We start from the raw sequence: 16383 nt of genomic DNA, 5'->3' as shown, positions 1-16383 counted from the left end.
CAGAATTAGGTGTTCTTCCCCATCAGAATTAGATGGGGTAGGGAAAAAAATATCTCATTTTCTTTAACTTAATTTCTGTGTGAAGTTTTTATTAGCATTGATTTTTATTGAATTTTATTTTTTCTGACAAAGCGTCAGGGTTTTTTAGTTGTAAAAACTGAGTAAACATACTGAGAAATAAATGATGTCAGCTTTGAAATTCTTGTGCAGTATCACATGGGGAAAAAATCAAATTAAATTCTCCCACAGAGAGAAGCCAGAATAATTTTTTCTTTTATAAAAACCTGCTTTTTTATGCAAAAAAGATCTTATACTTCAGAGGAATATTGAAATAACGCCTCAGGCCTTGCTACTTATTACAATTCAAATAATTTAAATTGATTTCTTGGAGAAAACCCAAATACAGCTTGTTTCTGTGCTGTAAATTCTGGTTAATTCTCTTTGGCATCCCTTTGTTTCCAAGTGAAGCGTTTGGATGAGCGAGTTTGGAGCTTCCAAATTCAAGGAAAGGATTTTTATTTTTCCTATATTTTAAAACTGCACAAGTTTCTGTTTCTAGCACATCTTCCTGATGTTTGTTGTGGGGAAAAAACACACTTAAGGAAAAGCTCTCAGTTTTTATTTCAAAGAGAAAAGGACCAGTGTTGTGCCCAATGACATTTTATTTGTTTTCATCCAAATTCAGGGGTTTTTTCAAGCCTTTCACCATTCTTTCTATAAATTAGAACTTTTATTAGCTCATCATTTTAAGATGCTCCTTTATTTTGAATCCATGACAAGCTGGAGTTCCTGAACAGGTTAACAACTCATTGGTACCGGAGATATTTCTCTCATTTTAATTTTTAGTGACTTTTAGGTTAACTCAGACAATCCAACTCATGTCAGGAGAGTTAGGGTGAGCAGAGGAGGAGAAAAGGAGGCTCAGGGGGAATTTCTGGCTCTGCACAACTCCCTGACAGGAGGGGGAAGCTGGGGGGGATCTGGAACTGCTCCCAGGGAACAGGGACAGGAGGAGAGGGAATTACAAGTTGTGCCAGAGGGGTTTAGTTTGAATACTGGGGAAATTTCTTCCCTGGAAGTGTTGCTAAGCCCAGGCCATTGGTGGAGTCACTTTGCAATTCTGCTATATACAGGTGGTCCCTTACAGAAATCAAACCCTGAGGTGAGGTGGAGACCATGAAGTATCTGAGATCTTCCTCAAATCCACCAAGATGTTACAGGAGAGGCACTGCTCGTTTAACCCCATAAAAATCTACCTCGTGCCTCTGGCAATTGCAGAGTGAAGGGAAATGCAGTCCAGCTGGTGTGGTGGAGGGCTGGGAACACTGAATTTATTTTGGTTTGCTCCAGATGGACACTGGTTTATTCCAAATTACGGGCTGGGGATAGACCTTGCAGTGTGTTGATGTCCAGTTTGTGGAGCAGTGGAAGTGATCCTGCTCAGAAATCAAATCCTGCTGACTCAAAGGTGTGCTGAGAGCTGCTGCTAACACCCTGGGCACGTTCCTGTGTCTTTGGCAAGTCTTTGAAGTACAGCTAAAACTTCAAACCACCTTCAGAAGAGAGGGAAGAACAAGCACAATGGGCACGGTCTTTAAGAGTTTAAGAGTTTTTCACAGAGTTTAACATGGGATAAAGTTCTCCAGCCAATGCACAGGGACTTCAGGTAGCACCTTAAATCTTTTTTTCTCCTCAATCCTGTAATTTTATTAATTTTAATAGAATCATAGAATAGTTTGGGCTGTGAGGGACCTTAAACTTCATCTCATTCCACCCCCTGCCATGGGCAAGGATGTCTCCAACTATCCCAGGTTGCTCTGTCCAACCTGGTCTTGGACAATTCCTGGGGGATGAGACAAAATGATCTTTAAGGTCCCTTCCAACCCAAACCATTCTGCAATTCTGTGACTCTCTTCAAGCCCTGCTTTCAAATCCCAGCTAAAACTCCCTTTTGCTGCCCTGGAGGTGGTTTTGTGCCCTGAAAAGTGATTTAACACAACCTATCACCATGTCTTCAGAGCCTTGGACTATGCAGCACCTTATCTGCTTTGTTTACTGCCAAAAATAAGCGTATCTTGCAGTTCACTCCTGATACTTGAAGTGTTTGTGGGGGAGCCCGCTGGGCTCTGCTGCAGCTCTTCTACCATTAGCTGAAATCAGTTTAAAATTTAAAATTATTCGCCAGTAAGAACTGGCAAGTGGACTCAGTTCTCAGGAAATTGCTTTTAAAAACCTGAAGATTTTACTTGTAAGTGTAGAAATTATGATCCTGAGCCTCTGAGACGTGATGGATTGGCAGCTCAGGTGATTCCTGCACACAGTGTGTATTCATGAGGTTAAAAGGTGGGGAAATATATAACCTGTGTATATACAAGGTGAAGGGACACACGTAGGATTGTTAACTTGCTGTTGGTTTTCCATTGTAACAGCTCCTGCCTGGGAGGTTATAAATAAACCTACTATTGATCTGATGCCTTTGGGAAGGAATTCCTGGCCAGTGTGCCACGCTGATAAGTCGTCAACCTCCCGTTCCTGAATCCCCATATTCCATTTAGAACTCAGCTGTGGGATGGGCCCTTGAGGAACAGTTCTGACCCACCTTGTCCCCACAGCCTGTCCCCCACACCCACTCCTGGTGGGGTTTTTGCCCCCTCCTGTTGCTGGGCTGTCCCAGCGAGTCCCTAAAACGCTGCCCTTTCGCCTCTGTCCTGCAGGAAATTTAATCTCCCCGGTAAATGACACCCAGAGCTATTTTGGAGCTGGGCTGCGGAGGGAAAGCGAAGCACGTCAGCGATTTGACTGGAGGAGGACAACCCAGAGGAGGGTCAGAGGGGGGTGGCACAGCCTAACCCTGGGCAGCAGAGCCAGTGCTGGGGGACTTGGGGGGACCTCCTGCTGCACGTCCCTGCCATCGCTGGGGTTTCTGTTTTATTTTCCTGGAGGGGAAAGGGGGGGGGAACCCAAGCCAACATGGTCTCCCCATGTCCTCTGTTCCCCTCTTCCCTCTTCCCCCTCCTTTCATCTCAGTAGGAATCGGCTCTTTCTTCCTCTGCCCAGATCTTTGTCCTCCTCAGACTCAGACAAGACTCCAGGTAAGACCAAAACCTTCAGCTAAGCAGAGGTGGATTTGGAGATGCCGATGCCCAGCAGGAAGTGGAGAAGGTTGTTGGTAGCTGAGGGAGGGGTGAAGTTGTTTTTGTGCTGTGCTGGAGAATGTTTTGCTTTATGGAACGTATTTGGGGATGGAGCTGAAGGTGCAGGTAGCAAATCCATCCTTCCTTTGCTCTGAGCCAAGCTTGGATTGTTCTGCTTAATTACTTCTGAGCAAAATCAGTCTCCAGAGGAGACTCTAGAGGAGAAAAGTGAAAAAAAAAGTCCAGGTTTAGAGCTGTAGACTCAGCTTGATACACTTTGTCCCCAAATCTGAGACAGCACTGGGCATGGAGAGCCTGGAAAACATATGGAGAGGTGGCAGAAGGGAACGTTTTGAAAAGTTTTATTTCCAGGGCATAATCTAGGTGCAGCTTTTCTCTTCAGCCAGGACTTTTTTTTCCCCTCTGAGCTCCTCTCTGGTGTCAATACAGATTCACTCTGCAACCCCCCACCCTCCTGCCATTTCTCCAAATGGCTCTGAGGGGAGAGGGGGAGAGATGGAGCTCGACAGCTGAGGCTATTTTGGGCCCTACAGCTCAATGGGGTGGAGTGACTGTAATGACAATGACGTGCACTTGTTAAAATACAAGGGCTTAGGTCGGAGCCACGGCTGATTGTCACCAGGGGAATTATTTTGTCCATATGGGAGCTGTGATCCTGCAGCTCCCTCCTGTAGGAAATCACGTGGGTTAAAACAGGAGCATTTCTAGCTTTGCAAGTCTATTTTTTTTCTGGGATTCTGCCTCAGCTTCTTCTCTCCTGGGCTGTGTGTAAAGCAAAATGCAGTTGGGTGAAATTTGTGATGAGGTTTCTAGATTTACATCACTCCTTTTCCATCTCCTGGGTGGAAACCCTGGAATTTGTGGCTCTTCTTTTCATTTGTCTCCTTTATTCTCAGCCCCACAGAACAGGAGTGAGCATCACAGTGTGCCCAGACCTCCCTGGTGCTTTGGCCTTTTGCTGTTGTCAGAACAGCCTCGGGAGGCTCAGAAAAATAAAATGAAGAGTGGCTGCTATGGAGTCTTGAGGGGTTGCTCTGTGCAGTTTTAGGCCTCTGGAAGTTTCAGGGGTGGTTTTGTAGCTCCATCAAGGTGGAATGTGAAGCCCCCATGCTGCAGTAAAACCCAAGGAGGATGAAATCCCTTCCCTGCATAGAATTTCTTGGAGCTGTTAGGGTGCTGATGGAAAATGGTTTGCGGCCAGGTAGTTGAAAGTGGGATGGGTTTTATAACTCATAAAGGTCTGTCTCTGTAGAGAGGAAAGATAACAAATGTTTTAACCATATAAATCATCTAAATGGCTTGAATCTCTCGTGGTCTTTATGAAGTGTGTGCTGCTAACGTGGCTGAAGGGCATCTGACCCCCTTGCCCAGTGACTTGCACAAACCACATGATTTGTTCTTGCTCCTTGTTGGAATTTTCTAAATGGTTGAACCCTTGTTTGCTACCAATCATTGGGAACATCCAGGTTATTGATGAGGGATCAATAGGGGGAGTATGAGGGGATGCAGGTCCCTGTGAGGCACTTGGTGCATATTTGGCCCTACCCTGAAGGTCAGAATTGTCTCGAGCTTCTCCTTTTCCCTGAGGGCTGCTCACCATGTTTAACACCATGTCAGCCCCTGACCTGCCGTGAACTTTCCCTCAACATCTCCCGTGGATTTTGGCTTAGGGTGGAGGCTGTGGGTGGGAGGGAATGCAGACAAGCCTTACTCTGAGTTGAGTTAGAAGCTCCTTGCCAAAGTCTTCGTGTGCTGCAGGTTCTCTGTGTCCGACATCTCCAGTCGGTTTCTGATCCACCACAGAAACCTCTCCCATCTGCTCCTCCAGTGACCTTTGGACATGCCAAAATCGGTTCTCCCTCACTGAAGTGGAATTCAGAGTAGCCCAGGCTAAGCCCTGAGCCCAGCTCCTCAGCCACAGATACCGTTCCTGCTCCGGTGGAACGGGATAAATCCTCCCACCCTGGATTAGAGCGTTGGCGCAAATCCGCGCCGAGCCCCGATTTAGGGATGTCATGGGCAGGGAGCACTGGCTGTGCTGGTGTGCATTTCACCCCCAGAGCTCCCTGTCTGGTGTGACGGCTCCCAGGCACCCACCAAAGCCTGGCTGATGTCACCCAGCCTGCAGCTGACGCCGAACACTTGTGCTATTCCAAAGTCGTCCATTCCCTGGGAGGCTGCTGGAAGCGAGAGGGCAGCCAGGTTACTGCTGTTTCCCCTCAGCAGAATTTTAAACATCAAAAGAAAGCCAAACTTCCCATTTGACAACTCATGGACTTCCCTTCCCACCCACAGATTCCATTTCCTGCTGTTTTTAGATGGAACAATACAAGCAGATATGTCATGTAAACTACAGTAATACCGGTGCTGCTTTGATTTTTATCTGGAGCTTCTGTTTCAGTGATGTTCTTTGAAAACTCAGGATTCAGAGACAGGAGGTTCCCTGTAAATCCTGCATTTCCTGTCAGGAAAAGGAGTGAGAGGATTAGAATTTAGCATTGTGGAGGAAGTTCAGGAAACATAAACTCTAAAGGCAAGAAAATTACCTCAAATCAACTTATTTTTGACTTGGGCAAAGAAAGGGTAAAAGAGGATTGAGGAAATGAGCAAACAGGAACATGATGGGCCTTAATGTGGTGTTGAGAGAAATTCTGTGCTTCTGATCTGTGTTTGGACCTTGGTGATCCCTTAGGTTTAATCATGTCCCCAAAATCTCTAATTTTGCTACCCTAATCCACCTTTGTCTCAGGAATATTTTCTGAGATGGATTGCATGGTGCTTTTTGCTCTTTGCCCTGAGTCCTGGTGGACAGGATTATCTTTCTAATCCTTGAATGGAAAGGTTTGGACAGAGAATAACCTGTTACCCCCATCCTCTCTCACACTAAGAGCTTCATCACAGGCTGCTGACATCTTGGGGACAATTTACCATGGGGGAACCTCTTCTTTCTCAGAAGCTGTGGAAGGTTTTCCAGGTGCAGATCAGCATTGATGAAGCAATGTGAAACCAACCCATCAGCCAGCACTGCACAGTGAATCCCAGGAGGTTGGGATGGAGCCAGGCTGGGAGAGCTGGGGGTGTCCAGCCTGGAGGAGAGGAAACCTCCAGGGAATGCTCAGAGCCCATTCCAGGGCCTAAAGGGGCTCCAGGAGCGCTGGAGAGGGACTGGGGACAAGGGATGGAGGAACAGGATAAGGTGGAGTGGCTTCACACTGCCAGAGGGCAGGGTTAGGTTGAATGTTAGGAAGAAATTCTTCCCTGTGAGGGTGGTCAGACCCTGCCACAGGCTGCCCAGAGAAGCTGTGGCTGCTCCTGCATCCATGGAAGTGGCCCAGACCAGGATGGACAGGACTTGGATCACCCTGGGATAGTGGAAGGTGTCCCTGCCCATGGCACAGGATGATCTTTTAGGTCCCTTCCCACCCAACCCATTCTGGGATTCAGTGGCACCACCACTGGGGCTCTCTACCTGCTGATGAGTTCCACTTCCAAGTACTCCAGCAGGAACTGGACAGCTCTGTGGCTGTTCCCATTGTGAGGCACTGTTCCCTTGTCCGTGGGAAGCAGGTGCTGGGCAGATGCTGGCAGTGCTGGGACAGGAGTGGCAGGAGGCCTGGACCAGCTGCATGCTGGCTCCAGGGCAGTGGTTTATTTGCATTATATGACAGCTCTGTGCAGTTCTGCCTCTTTCCCCAAACACAAACCAGGGAAAATCCAAATGAATAAAGACATAAACAAAATTATAAGTGCTGCCGGTTTGCCTTTGGCGTGCTCAGAAATACCCCAGATGGGAATGTGATCTCTGCTGCAAATGATTAATCACAGAGGAATTACATGGGGAAATATGACACTGGTAAATGTCTGAGATTTATTGGAAAGGGCATTTGCATTGACTAGGTTTATTCATGCTTTGTTGCTGGTCCTGTCACTTCCAAGGGAGCTGTTCTGGCATTTGCAGAGAGTTACTATTTTTTTTTTTTTAAAGTTTCAGAGTTACTGGGATTTTTTGAAGTTTGAATGAACATGTAAACAATTGAAATCAGAGTAATTATTGAATAAGTTGACTGACAAGTTACACAGTAGAAATATTAAATCTTGTTCTTTCAGTACATTCACAAGTCTGTCCTCTTCTGGCTCCTAAATCTATTTGTCATCATAATCCAGTGTGATGAGATTTATCCCATTTGAAATTATAAAATGTAATTTATCTCGTGCAGCCTGTCTAACCTGTTAGATGTGTTAGATACTTACACAGCCTCATCCTTGCTGCAGGTTAGGATTTCATGCCTCTTACTGGATTTCATGCTCTCAACACCCATAAAACAAGTTTTTCCCCCCCTTTTTCAGATGGGGATTAAGGATACAAGAACTGGAGCATCTTTCTCGTCACTATAAAAGCAACTCAGCAGCAAAAACCCTGTTTTTCTTTCCATTTTAGAAAAATATCTAAAATAATGATGAGTACACACTGTTTTCACTGATCCCTGGGTTTTCTTCTGGCATCCTGGCCATTCATAATGGTGTAAAAACCTCAGAGTGTGAGGGCACATGGTGAAAGCTGCTGGAGGTGTTAGTAAGAGCAGGGGATGTGGGTTTTCACCCCACACTAGGAGGTCTGTGGACACAGGATCTTGTATTGGATGGAAGTGAGCAGAACCACCAGATGTGTTTTTGGGAGCCGTGGGAGAGGGAGACTGGACCTTGAGGCCACTGGGAAGAAGCATCTTGGGTGGGTTTGCTGTACTGGTTTGGTTCAGAAGCAAAACCAAGATGCATCTGGTGCAGGAGCTTCCCTGTTTTTCAACTTTTCCCGACTATCAGGGGTACCAGGGAGCAGCCTGGGCAGGTTTGGGCACAGCTTGGCACAGAAGAGCAGGGAGAGAACGATGCACTTCAGGAAGTGAGCAGCATTCCTGCTCCTGTAAGAGCCAGGCTTGGAGAGCCCTTACCGTGCTCCAACAGAGCAGAGCTCTCCTCCAGGCACAGAAAGGGGTCCTGGGGCCCAGGTGGTGGAAACAGCACGCAGGTGAGTTGAGGGAAGCTGAGGGTTGCTGAGAGGTCCCTGGCTGGTTCCCAAGCAGCTCCTCTCGTGTCTCTGTAACCACCTCAGTGCTCCAAGCACTTGTGCATGTTATGCAGAGACCAGTGTGATGGAGAAGTGAAGCAGCTCCGTTTTTCTGCTCTTTTTGACACTGAGAGGCTGGAAATAAATCAGTGATGCATCTGTTAGACACAATAGGAGCCCAGGAAGGGTGAGACATGGCAGTGCCTTCTGAGGAAGAATCCAAGTGCTTTGACGGCACAGTGCAGCCTGAAATTCAAGCTAATGGCTGGGAAATTCTGGGACATGTGCTCTGAGTCTGTGTTTTGATTAACTCTTAGTTGATGCAGAATGGTTCTGCTGGGCTGTCCAGAGCTGAGCTGAACCTCAGCTTCTCCTTCTGAACATTGAAGTGGTCCTTCCCCAAATGAGCAGAAGACTCTGATTGTCAATCAATGGACTTCAGTGGAAATTTCCACTGACTTCAGTGTACTTTGGCTCAAGCCCCAGGCTCCTGTCTGCCCCTCCTAACCATCCATGCAGCTTCTCTGCTTGCAGCTGCACAACTGTTCATGGAAAGCGCCTTTTAAAGCTCAGCTGAGGGCACAGGTTGGAGGTAGTAAAGAGGTCCAGAGAAGTTCAAACTAATTCACAGATTTCTAGACCAGTCTGAGACCAAGAGAAAAAGAGATCTGTGTATTGAAGGTGGCCACTTAACTGAAGGTCATTTGGTCATAGCACTGATGACTTCAAGTCATTCATTATCCTCTTAGCATTGACTAAAAGTAATTAATAAAAAGTAAATTTTCCCCATTTCTTATTCCTTCCCAGATTTAATGCTTGAAACCTGTTTCTTTATTTTCTAAAGATCTGTGGTAGGATAATGAAATTTGCTCAATCTCAGGAAACAAAAACAACCAAAACTGAATTAGTTTAGAAAGGATCACTCTCATCTAAAACAAAAAGTCTTTGACTGCTTCTTGTAATTTTGTGTGTTTGTTGGAGTGGGAGACACAGGATAGGACAGGACATGGTGTATATTTTCTGTTAAATGTAGAAAAATTACATTTGGCTTTGCCTCAGATCTGTGACCCAGATGAAGTTGGAAGTTTGGCTCAGCAATACCATCTTGAATGTTAATAATGGTCACAAAATCATAGAATATCCTGAGCTGGAAGGGACCCACAAAGACCATGGAGACCAACTCCTGGCCTTGCCCAGGACAACCCCAAGAATCCCACCCTGTGGCTGAGACAGTTTTCCAAAAGTTTTGTGAGCTCTCATAACAGATTATGTATTTTTGTATAGCCATTTTGTATTTTTGTACCACCCCTTTTCCAGTATATGGATTTAATGGTAACTAGTATTTTTCAATCCTCAGCAGCATAAATGGAATGAAATTTGTAATCTCATATTAATTTTCATGTCCAATTTGTTATTTATCTCACCAAGTATATTGTCATATACACTGCACATAATTATTTGTGCATATTACAATAATAATTATAATTATCCCTGTCCTGACATGAAGAAGTGGGAGGAGAGACAAGAAATTGGGAAAATAAGTGATTTTTTTCCCAAGGTCATGCAGCAGGTCGATCCAGCCCTCACTCCCTGCTGCCATCAGTGATCTGCACATTAAGCTAAATGCACTAACAGGAGCTGGAGGAGGATGGAGAAATAGTGATTTAAGAAATTACAGCAGGGTTTTGGCCTGCTCCTATTGATTTCTCCTGGAACTGGGGGGAGATGGTGAGAGCACCTGCCATTGGGTGAGAGAGTGGGTGGATGTGTGGCCAGCAGGGAAGCCAAACTGCCGTAGGATTAAGAAGGATATTTCTGTCTCACTGGCTGGGGTTTATTTCCTTTCTGAGTTACAGCACTCAGAGCCCTGGTTCTTCTGCTGTGTGCAGCACTTTGAGTGTGAAAAAGCAGGGATGTGCTCACCTGGAGTAGGACAATTCCTATGGCTCAGACAGGAGCTGCTAGGACAGAGGAGTCTGGCCTCATAAGGCCAAAGAGGTTAAGCAGCTTGAAGAGGAATGATTCATTCAAATCTTCTTGGAAAACCTGGTCTAGGGGGTGACATCCCTATCCATGGCAGGGGCTTGGAATGAGGTGACCTTCAAGGTCCTTTCCAACCCAAACCATTCTGTGATTCTGCGACGGAGGCAGCATCTATCTCTCAGAATTTAGTGTCCAGTTTATTCCTTGTGTTTGCAGAACCATCCCATCTGTCACACAGCTTTAGTGCAGGTCACTTTCTGAGTGTCACAGATGAAAGGATTCATCATGTTCCTTCTGTATGAGCAGCTCAAAGAGTTCTATTTTACCCAGAAGCTCTGTGGGGAAGTGAGCTAGCTACCTTATGCAGCAGTTCATTAACCCCAAATATAAGAAGTTCTCAAGACCAGTAATATTCCAAGGCCTTCTCACCCCCAATGAGAAGGGCATTGGAAACATGGGGGTTCCAGGTGACAAGCACCCTGGTGCCACGGGAGTGCAGCAATTCTTTGGCTGCAGTCTCTGCCCTCCTCTCTCCTGACACTTTTCTCTGTCCCCCTCTAGGAAGGAAGCCAGGATGGATTACAGCTCACTCAGCGGGGTCCCGCGCTTCCTGACCCGGCCCAAGGCGTTTATGGTGTCTGTAGGGAAGGATGCCACCCTGAGCTGCCAGATCGTTGGAAACCCCATCCCAGTGGTGAGCTGGGAGAAGGATAAACTTCCAGTCCAGTCAGGGGGAAGGTTTAAAACCACAGAGGATGGGGATTTGTATCGGCTAACCATCTACGACCTGAGCCTGGAGGACAGCGGTCAGTACATCTGCCGGGCCAAGAACACCATCGGGGAGGCGTTTGCTGCTGTCAGCATCAAAGTGGGAGAGGAGACCACAGTCACAGAGTCAGCTCCTTATTTCATCCAGAAACCTTCCAACATCAAAGTGACCTTGGGAGAAGATGCCATGTTCAAATGCAAAGTCCAGGGCAGCCCTCCCCTCTCGGTGAACTGGGAGAAGGATGGGAGATACCTGAGGAACAAGGCAGATGCTGGACGAGTCCAGATCGAGTCTGCCGGGGAGTCCAACGCTCTCACCATCCAGTGTGCCCAGCTGGGGGACAGTGGCACCTACACCTGCCGGGCAGAGAACCTCATCGGCTCTGCCAGCGCCTCGGCCGCGCTGGTGGTGGAAACGCACGGCTCCTCCAACCCAGGCAGCAGCAGCAACTTGGACAGCAGCTGTGGCAAGACGGCCTCCTTGCTGTCCCACCTGCAGAAGAGGCGGGAGGAGATCAGGAAGATGGACGTCTCCCATGGGACTCTTGACTCGGCCTCTGCCCAGTCTTACTCCGCGGTAGAGGGGTTGTCCAGCATCGGCTACAGCCTGTCCCGGGATTACGAGCGGGCAGCGGGACTGACCAAAGGGGCCCGCAACGCCACTTTTGGGGCGCTGACACGCGTGTGCAGCGTGACGGAGGGCAAGCACGCCAAGCTGAGCTGCTACGTGACGGGCGAGCCCAAGCCCGTGATTGTGTGGAAGAAGGACAACGAGGTCATTTTGGAAGGACGGCGGCACGTCATCTATGAGGATGACCAGGAGAACTTTGTGCTGAAGATCCTCTTCTGCAAGCAGACGGACAATGGGCTGTACACCTGCACGGCCTCCAACCTGGCGGGGCAGACCTACAGCTCCGTGCTCGTCACTGTCAAAGGTGGGTGCTCGTGGTTCTCACCAGGGGTGGACGTGCCTTCAAGGACACACCCTTGAATTGGGGTGGGGGTTTGCCAGAATTTCTGCCTGCAAACTGCTGCAGGGGAGTGTGTGGCCCCTCAGTTTGGGAAGGATCTTGAGACCCTTGAGCGCATCCAGAGGATGCAACGAGGCTGGTGAAGGGCTTGGGACACAAGCCCTACAAAGAATGGCTGAGGGAGCCGGGGTTGTTTAGCCTGGAGAAAAGGAGACTCAGAGGTGACCTTATCACTCTCTACAACCTCCTGAAAGGTGGTTGGTGGTTGGTTGTGGCAGGTGGGGGTCGGTCTCTTTCACCAGACAGCACTGACAGAACGAGAGGTCACAGCCTCAAGTTGAGCCAAGGGAAATTTAGGTTGGATGTTAGGAAAAAGTTCTTCCTGGAAAGAATAATAAAGTACTGGAATGTTCTGCCTGGGGAGGTGGTGGAGTCACCATCCCTGGATGTGTTTAAAAAAAGACTGGATGTGGCACCCGGTGCCATGGTCTGGTTGAGGTGTTAGGGCTGGGTTGGACTCGATGATCTTGAAGGTCTCTTCCAACCCAGTCATTCTGTGATTCTGTGTTTAGGTCTGAATAAAGTTCTCCTGGTGGAAAGGGCTTGTGCACTTGAATAGATGACCTGGGGAGAGAGTTCCATTGCTGGTGGTTTTTAGGAAGAGCAGTAAAGAGGTGCCAGGCACGGGTGGATGACGTAGGATTGGCCGGTTATGGGGCAGCTGAGTTGCGCCAGATCCCTAAGGCTCTGTCAGTCCTGGTTTCACAGTGATGTCAGAGATCTGTCCCCATGCTCTGGGTCAGTGACTGCCAAAGTCCCGTCTCACCCTCCAGGCTTTAGTCACATCTGGGTTTGTGGTCACCATGGGGTTTACTCAGACATGCCATTTGCAGTAGTAGTGGAAACCCTTCCCTACAAGATGAGTGTTTCAGGCTGCCTTGGCTCCCCTGGGGGACCTAGTCCAACTCTAGTTACAGTGCAGCTCAGTTTTCCTGTACAGTGACCCACCAGCAGCCTTGTCCTTGCCAGGCTCTTCAGCCTTTTCCCAGCTTGAGCTGCTGGATAGTCTGTGTTCCTTGAATGCTCCCAGAAAACCTCCCAGGTCCAGGATGCCTTCGTTTGCCATAGTCAGTGGTGAAGAACTGACCTTCACAGGGTCACTCCACACTTGTGAAGGTCCAACCAAGTTCCTCAGAATGGCAAAAAAAGTGGCACACATTTTTTATAGAATCCCAGAATGGTTTGCATTAAAAGAGATCTTGAAAATCATCTCATTCCAACCTCCTGCCATGGGCTGGGACATCTTCCACCAAACCAGGTTGCTCCAAGCCCTGTCCAACCTGGCCTTGAACAATCCAGGAGCTCTACATTTTCCAGCTGCTCTCCCATTTGGCAAGGGGGCAGTAGGCAGTTTGCAACCCAGGCAGCACCTGTAAATGAGCTGTCAGAGACAAAAGATTTTGACACTCAAGTGGTAAAAGTGATGATTTTTCACTGGCAGCGAAATAAATTAGAAACACAAATAAGCAGGCATTATCTGTGTTTCATACTCATCTTTAAGACCCTCAGGTATTATTTGATTTTCTGTTTTCCCTTTTTTGGACATCTCCTTTTACCTTCAGAGTCTTTCCCATCAGTGGCTCCGTCCCTGTGTCCATCAGGGACACCTGATCCGTGGAACTCGCTGGCACTTGTCCCACCCATGGCTGTCCCTTGGAGGTGCTGAGTGGCGTGGGGAAGGGCATTTGTCCTGTTCCATAAAGCCGTGATTACCTCATGAGTTGGGACTCAGAGCTGAAGATCAGTCCTGGCCCTTGGGTGGGTGATCACTTTGAGGATGGCTCAAGCTCCAGTTCCCTGCCCAACACCTTGCCAAAACAAACACCCCCTGCTCTGCCTGTGCTTATCTTACTGCTCAGATGGCTGCAACCTGTTCCAAAGGAGATGGGGAAAGAGAGGGAAGCAGCCAGTCTGGGAGCAAGCATGGGAAAAGGTTATTGATCCGTGTCCGTTGTCCGGAGCTGCCTCTGAGTCAGGAGGCTGAAGTGGAAATGTTTATGGATTGTTTCTTTTTTATGCTGTTACCACGTCCAAGGCTGTCCAGGCCAAGGCTGCCATGGAAAATCTACGTGTGTTGGTTATAATTAGGCCCTGATAAATGACTCTCCTTTGTGTCACCAGAAGTTCTTCTCAGCCCTCCCAAGGCAGGTCAGAATGATGCAGCAGTGAAGAAAGTTTAATTCTGTTGTTTGTGTCACTGGTGATGCCATTGGCTCATCTGCTATCAGGCTTAGGGAGGGAGATCATCTTGCCATGCAAACTTCTCTTTGCTCAGCCATGTGGGAGAGGCTGAATTCTCCAAGCTGCCACCCTTAGAATCAGAGTGGTTTGGGCTGGGAGGGACCTTAAAGGACATCTGGTTCCAACCCCCTGCCATGGGAAGGGATGCCACTCACTAGATCAGGTTGCTCAGGGCCCTGTTCAAACTGGCCTTGAACACTTCCAGGGATGGGACATCCATAGGAAGCCTCCTGTATTCTGCCAGTCTATATTCTAGGGACCTAAGGACCCAGGAACCCAACATTTGTGAACACTGTTGACCCTGGGCCTTAAAGATCACTGAGCTGGGGAAAAAAAAATAATTTTGAGCTGTTTCTAAATTAAATTTAGTGAATCAGACTTAAATCTCAAAAGAAGGCTACAGGGCAGAGAATCACTCTCCTAAATGAGGAAAATTGAAGCTTGATTACATTCAGAAATGTGTCTGGAACAGAGATAAAATCACAATCCATACACTGAGATGTGAGCTGTAAAAGGAATTGGGGACATTCTTCCCAAGAATAAACCTTTAACGAATAAAGGGGTGGGGAGGATGGGAGGAACATAAATAACCAGCTTGGGTTTCCTGAAGGCTTTGGAGATTTCCCTAGGCTGTATGTAAAGCTGGTGAGAACAGAATTCAGGTCTCCACCCTGGGCCAAGCCATGTTCACTGGAGCCCCTGAATAAAGTAACCAGATACTGGATGTGAGAAGGTTAAAGGTTTCCATCCAAACAGGATGGAGATGGTAAAAACACCCTGGTGCTGAGACCACTTCATTTTCCCTCTGATCAGATGTGATTTTGGATGGTTACTGTCAAAAATGGAGATCTGAAAGAGAATTACAACTTGAGAAATGAGGAGATAGAAAGGAAATTTGGAAAGCACAGTAATTAGGAAGATCAAAGGCTCAAGACAGTGGAAGCTTCTCAATTCACCTTTAGCCAGCTCTTACTGGAAGGATTTTTCATATTCTTACCTTTCCTGGATCATTTTCATTAGGCAGAGGGAAAACTTGCCTCTGGAATAGTAAATGTGAGAATTCTAGCAATAAGAAAGAGGAAATGTAGGGAAGTGAATAAGTGAGTTCCAGAGGGCAGATGTGCCTTGATAAGGTTAAGAAAACATTGGGTGTCTTTGCAGGCTGCACCTATTCTTAGCACAATATGTGTTAGCAGGGCTTGCTTTTTAAAAATAACATCATCTCATTGCCAGTTTGCTTGTTATGGACCAAACAAAAAAGCCTAGGACAGACAGGAGAAATACCTTCTCAAGAATAAGCAGAAAAATTAATCTCTGATTTAAGTTCTTGCAGCTTCCTGTTAATTCCATGAGCTGCTCTTGCTCTGTGCTCCCTCAGTGTTTTGCTCTGCTGTGCCTCTCACATTTTTCCCAGTGGACAGATTTTGGCAGCTCTCTTATTTTCTCTCTCATTTTCACCTCTCTAACCTGGCTGTGGTGGTGGTTATGTGCCAGATGATTTGGGATGCCTGCTCTCAGGAGACCTGTGGTCCTTCTGTAGTCCTCTGACCCAAATCAACCCCTTCTGCCTGACCAGGCACATTCTAGACCTCGTAAAGTGCATGAAGATATGCTGAGGAGGAGGAGGCTGGTGGGATTTGGAACCACTCTCACATCTCCAGAAGCCCTGGGCTGGGTTTGTCCCAGGCTTCAGTTCAGTTTATCAGCTGCTGTCGCTGCGCAGCTCCATTCAGAGGGAGATAAGACGTGTGTGCACATGTCAGCAGGACGAAAGCAGAGTTGTTTTCAGAGGATATCTGTGACCCCAAGCTGCCAAAGATAGCCCTTCACTGCCTTTCCCTGGCTGGGAGAGCAGTGCTGGTACTGCAACGTGCTTGTGAGATTCAACCAACCCTTCTGTGCTTGAAGGTTTGAGAAATTTTTCCTGGAATAGCTTTTTTTTTTTCCTCAATTTACTGCTTAGTGACTGTAAAGGGAGAGGGGTTAATGTTATGGCCAGCTGCTCCAAGTATGGGAATACACTTGTGTGCTTCTCAGGTGCAGCTTGTGTTTCTTTTTGGCCCTTGTGCAGGTCTGTGTGTTCCCAGTGGCAGCTCCAGCCTCCCCCCTGCCAGAGGACTGTGTCCTTCTGATCAAAGCT

At 47.5% G+C, this 16383-nt stretch overlaps 1 protein-coding gene across 5 annotated transcripts in view; it reads left to right on the top strand.

Moving 5' to 3' along the window:
• Nucleotides 1–2955: 2955 nt before the first annotated feature.
• Nucleotides 2956–16383, top strand: part of OBSCN (obscurin, cytoskeletal calmodulin and titin-interacting RhoGEF) — a 173886-nt gene continuing 160458 nt past the window's right edge. For all 5 annotated transcript variants that reach the window (XM_086867180.1, XM_086867170.1, XM_086867200.1 and 2 more), the window contains exons 1-2: nucleotides 2956–3092; nucleotides 10765–11906. In XM_086867180.1, coding sequence (XP_086723306.1) covers nucleotides 10778–11906 — 1129 coding nt within the window. In that variant the 5' untranslated portion in view covers nucleotides 2956–3092; nucleotides 10765–10777. The remainder of the gene's footprint in view (nucleotides 3093–10764; nucleotides 11907–16383) is intronic.

Source organism: Cyanistes caeruleus, chromosome 1 (assembly GCF_971803275.1).
Source record: "Cyanistes caeruleus chromosome 1, bCyaCae1.hap1.1, whole genome shotgun sequence".
NCBI lineage: Eukaryota > Metazoa > Chordata > Aves > Passeriformes > Paridae > Cyanistes > Cyanistes caeruleus.
This window is presented reverse-complemented; position numbering and strand designations above follow the sequence as displayed.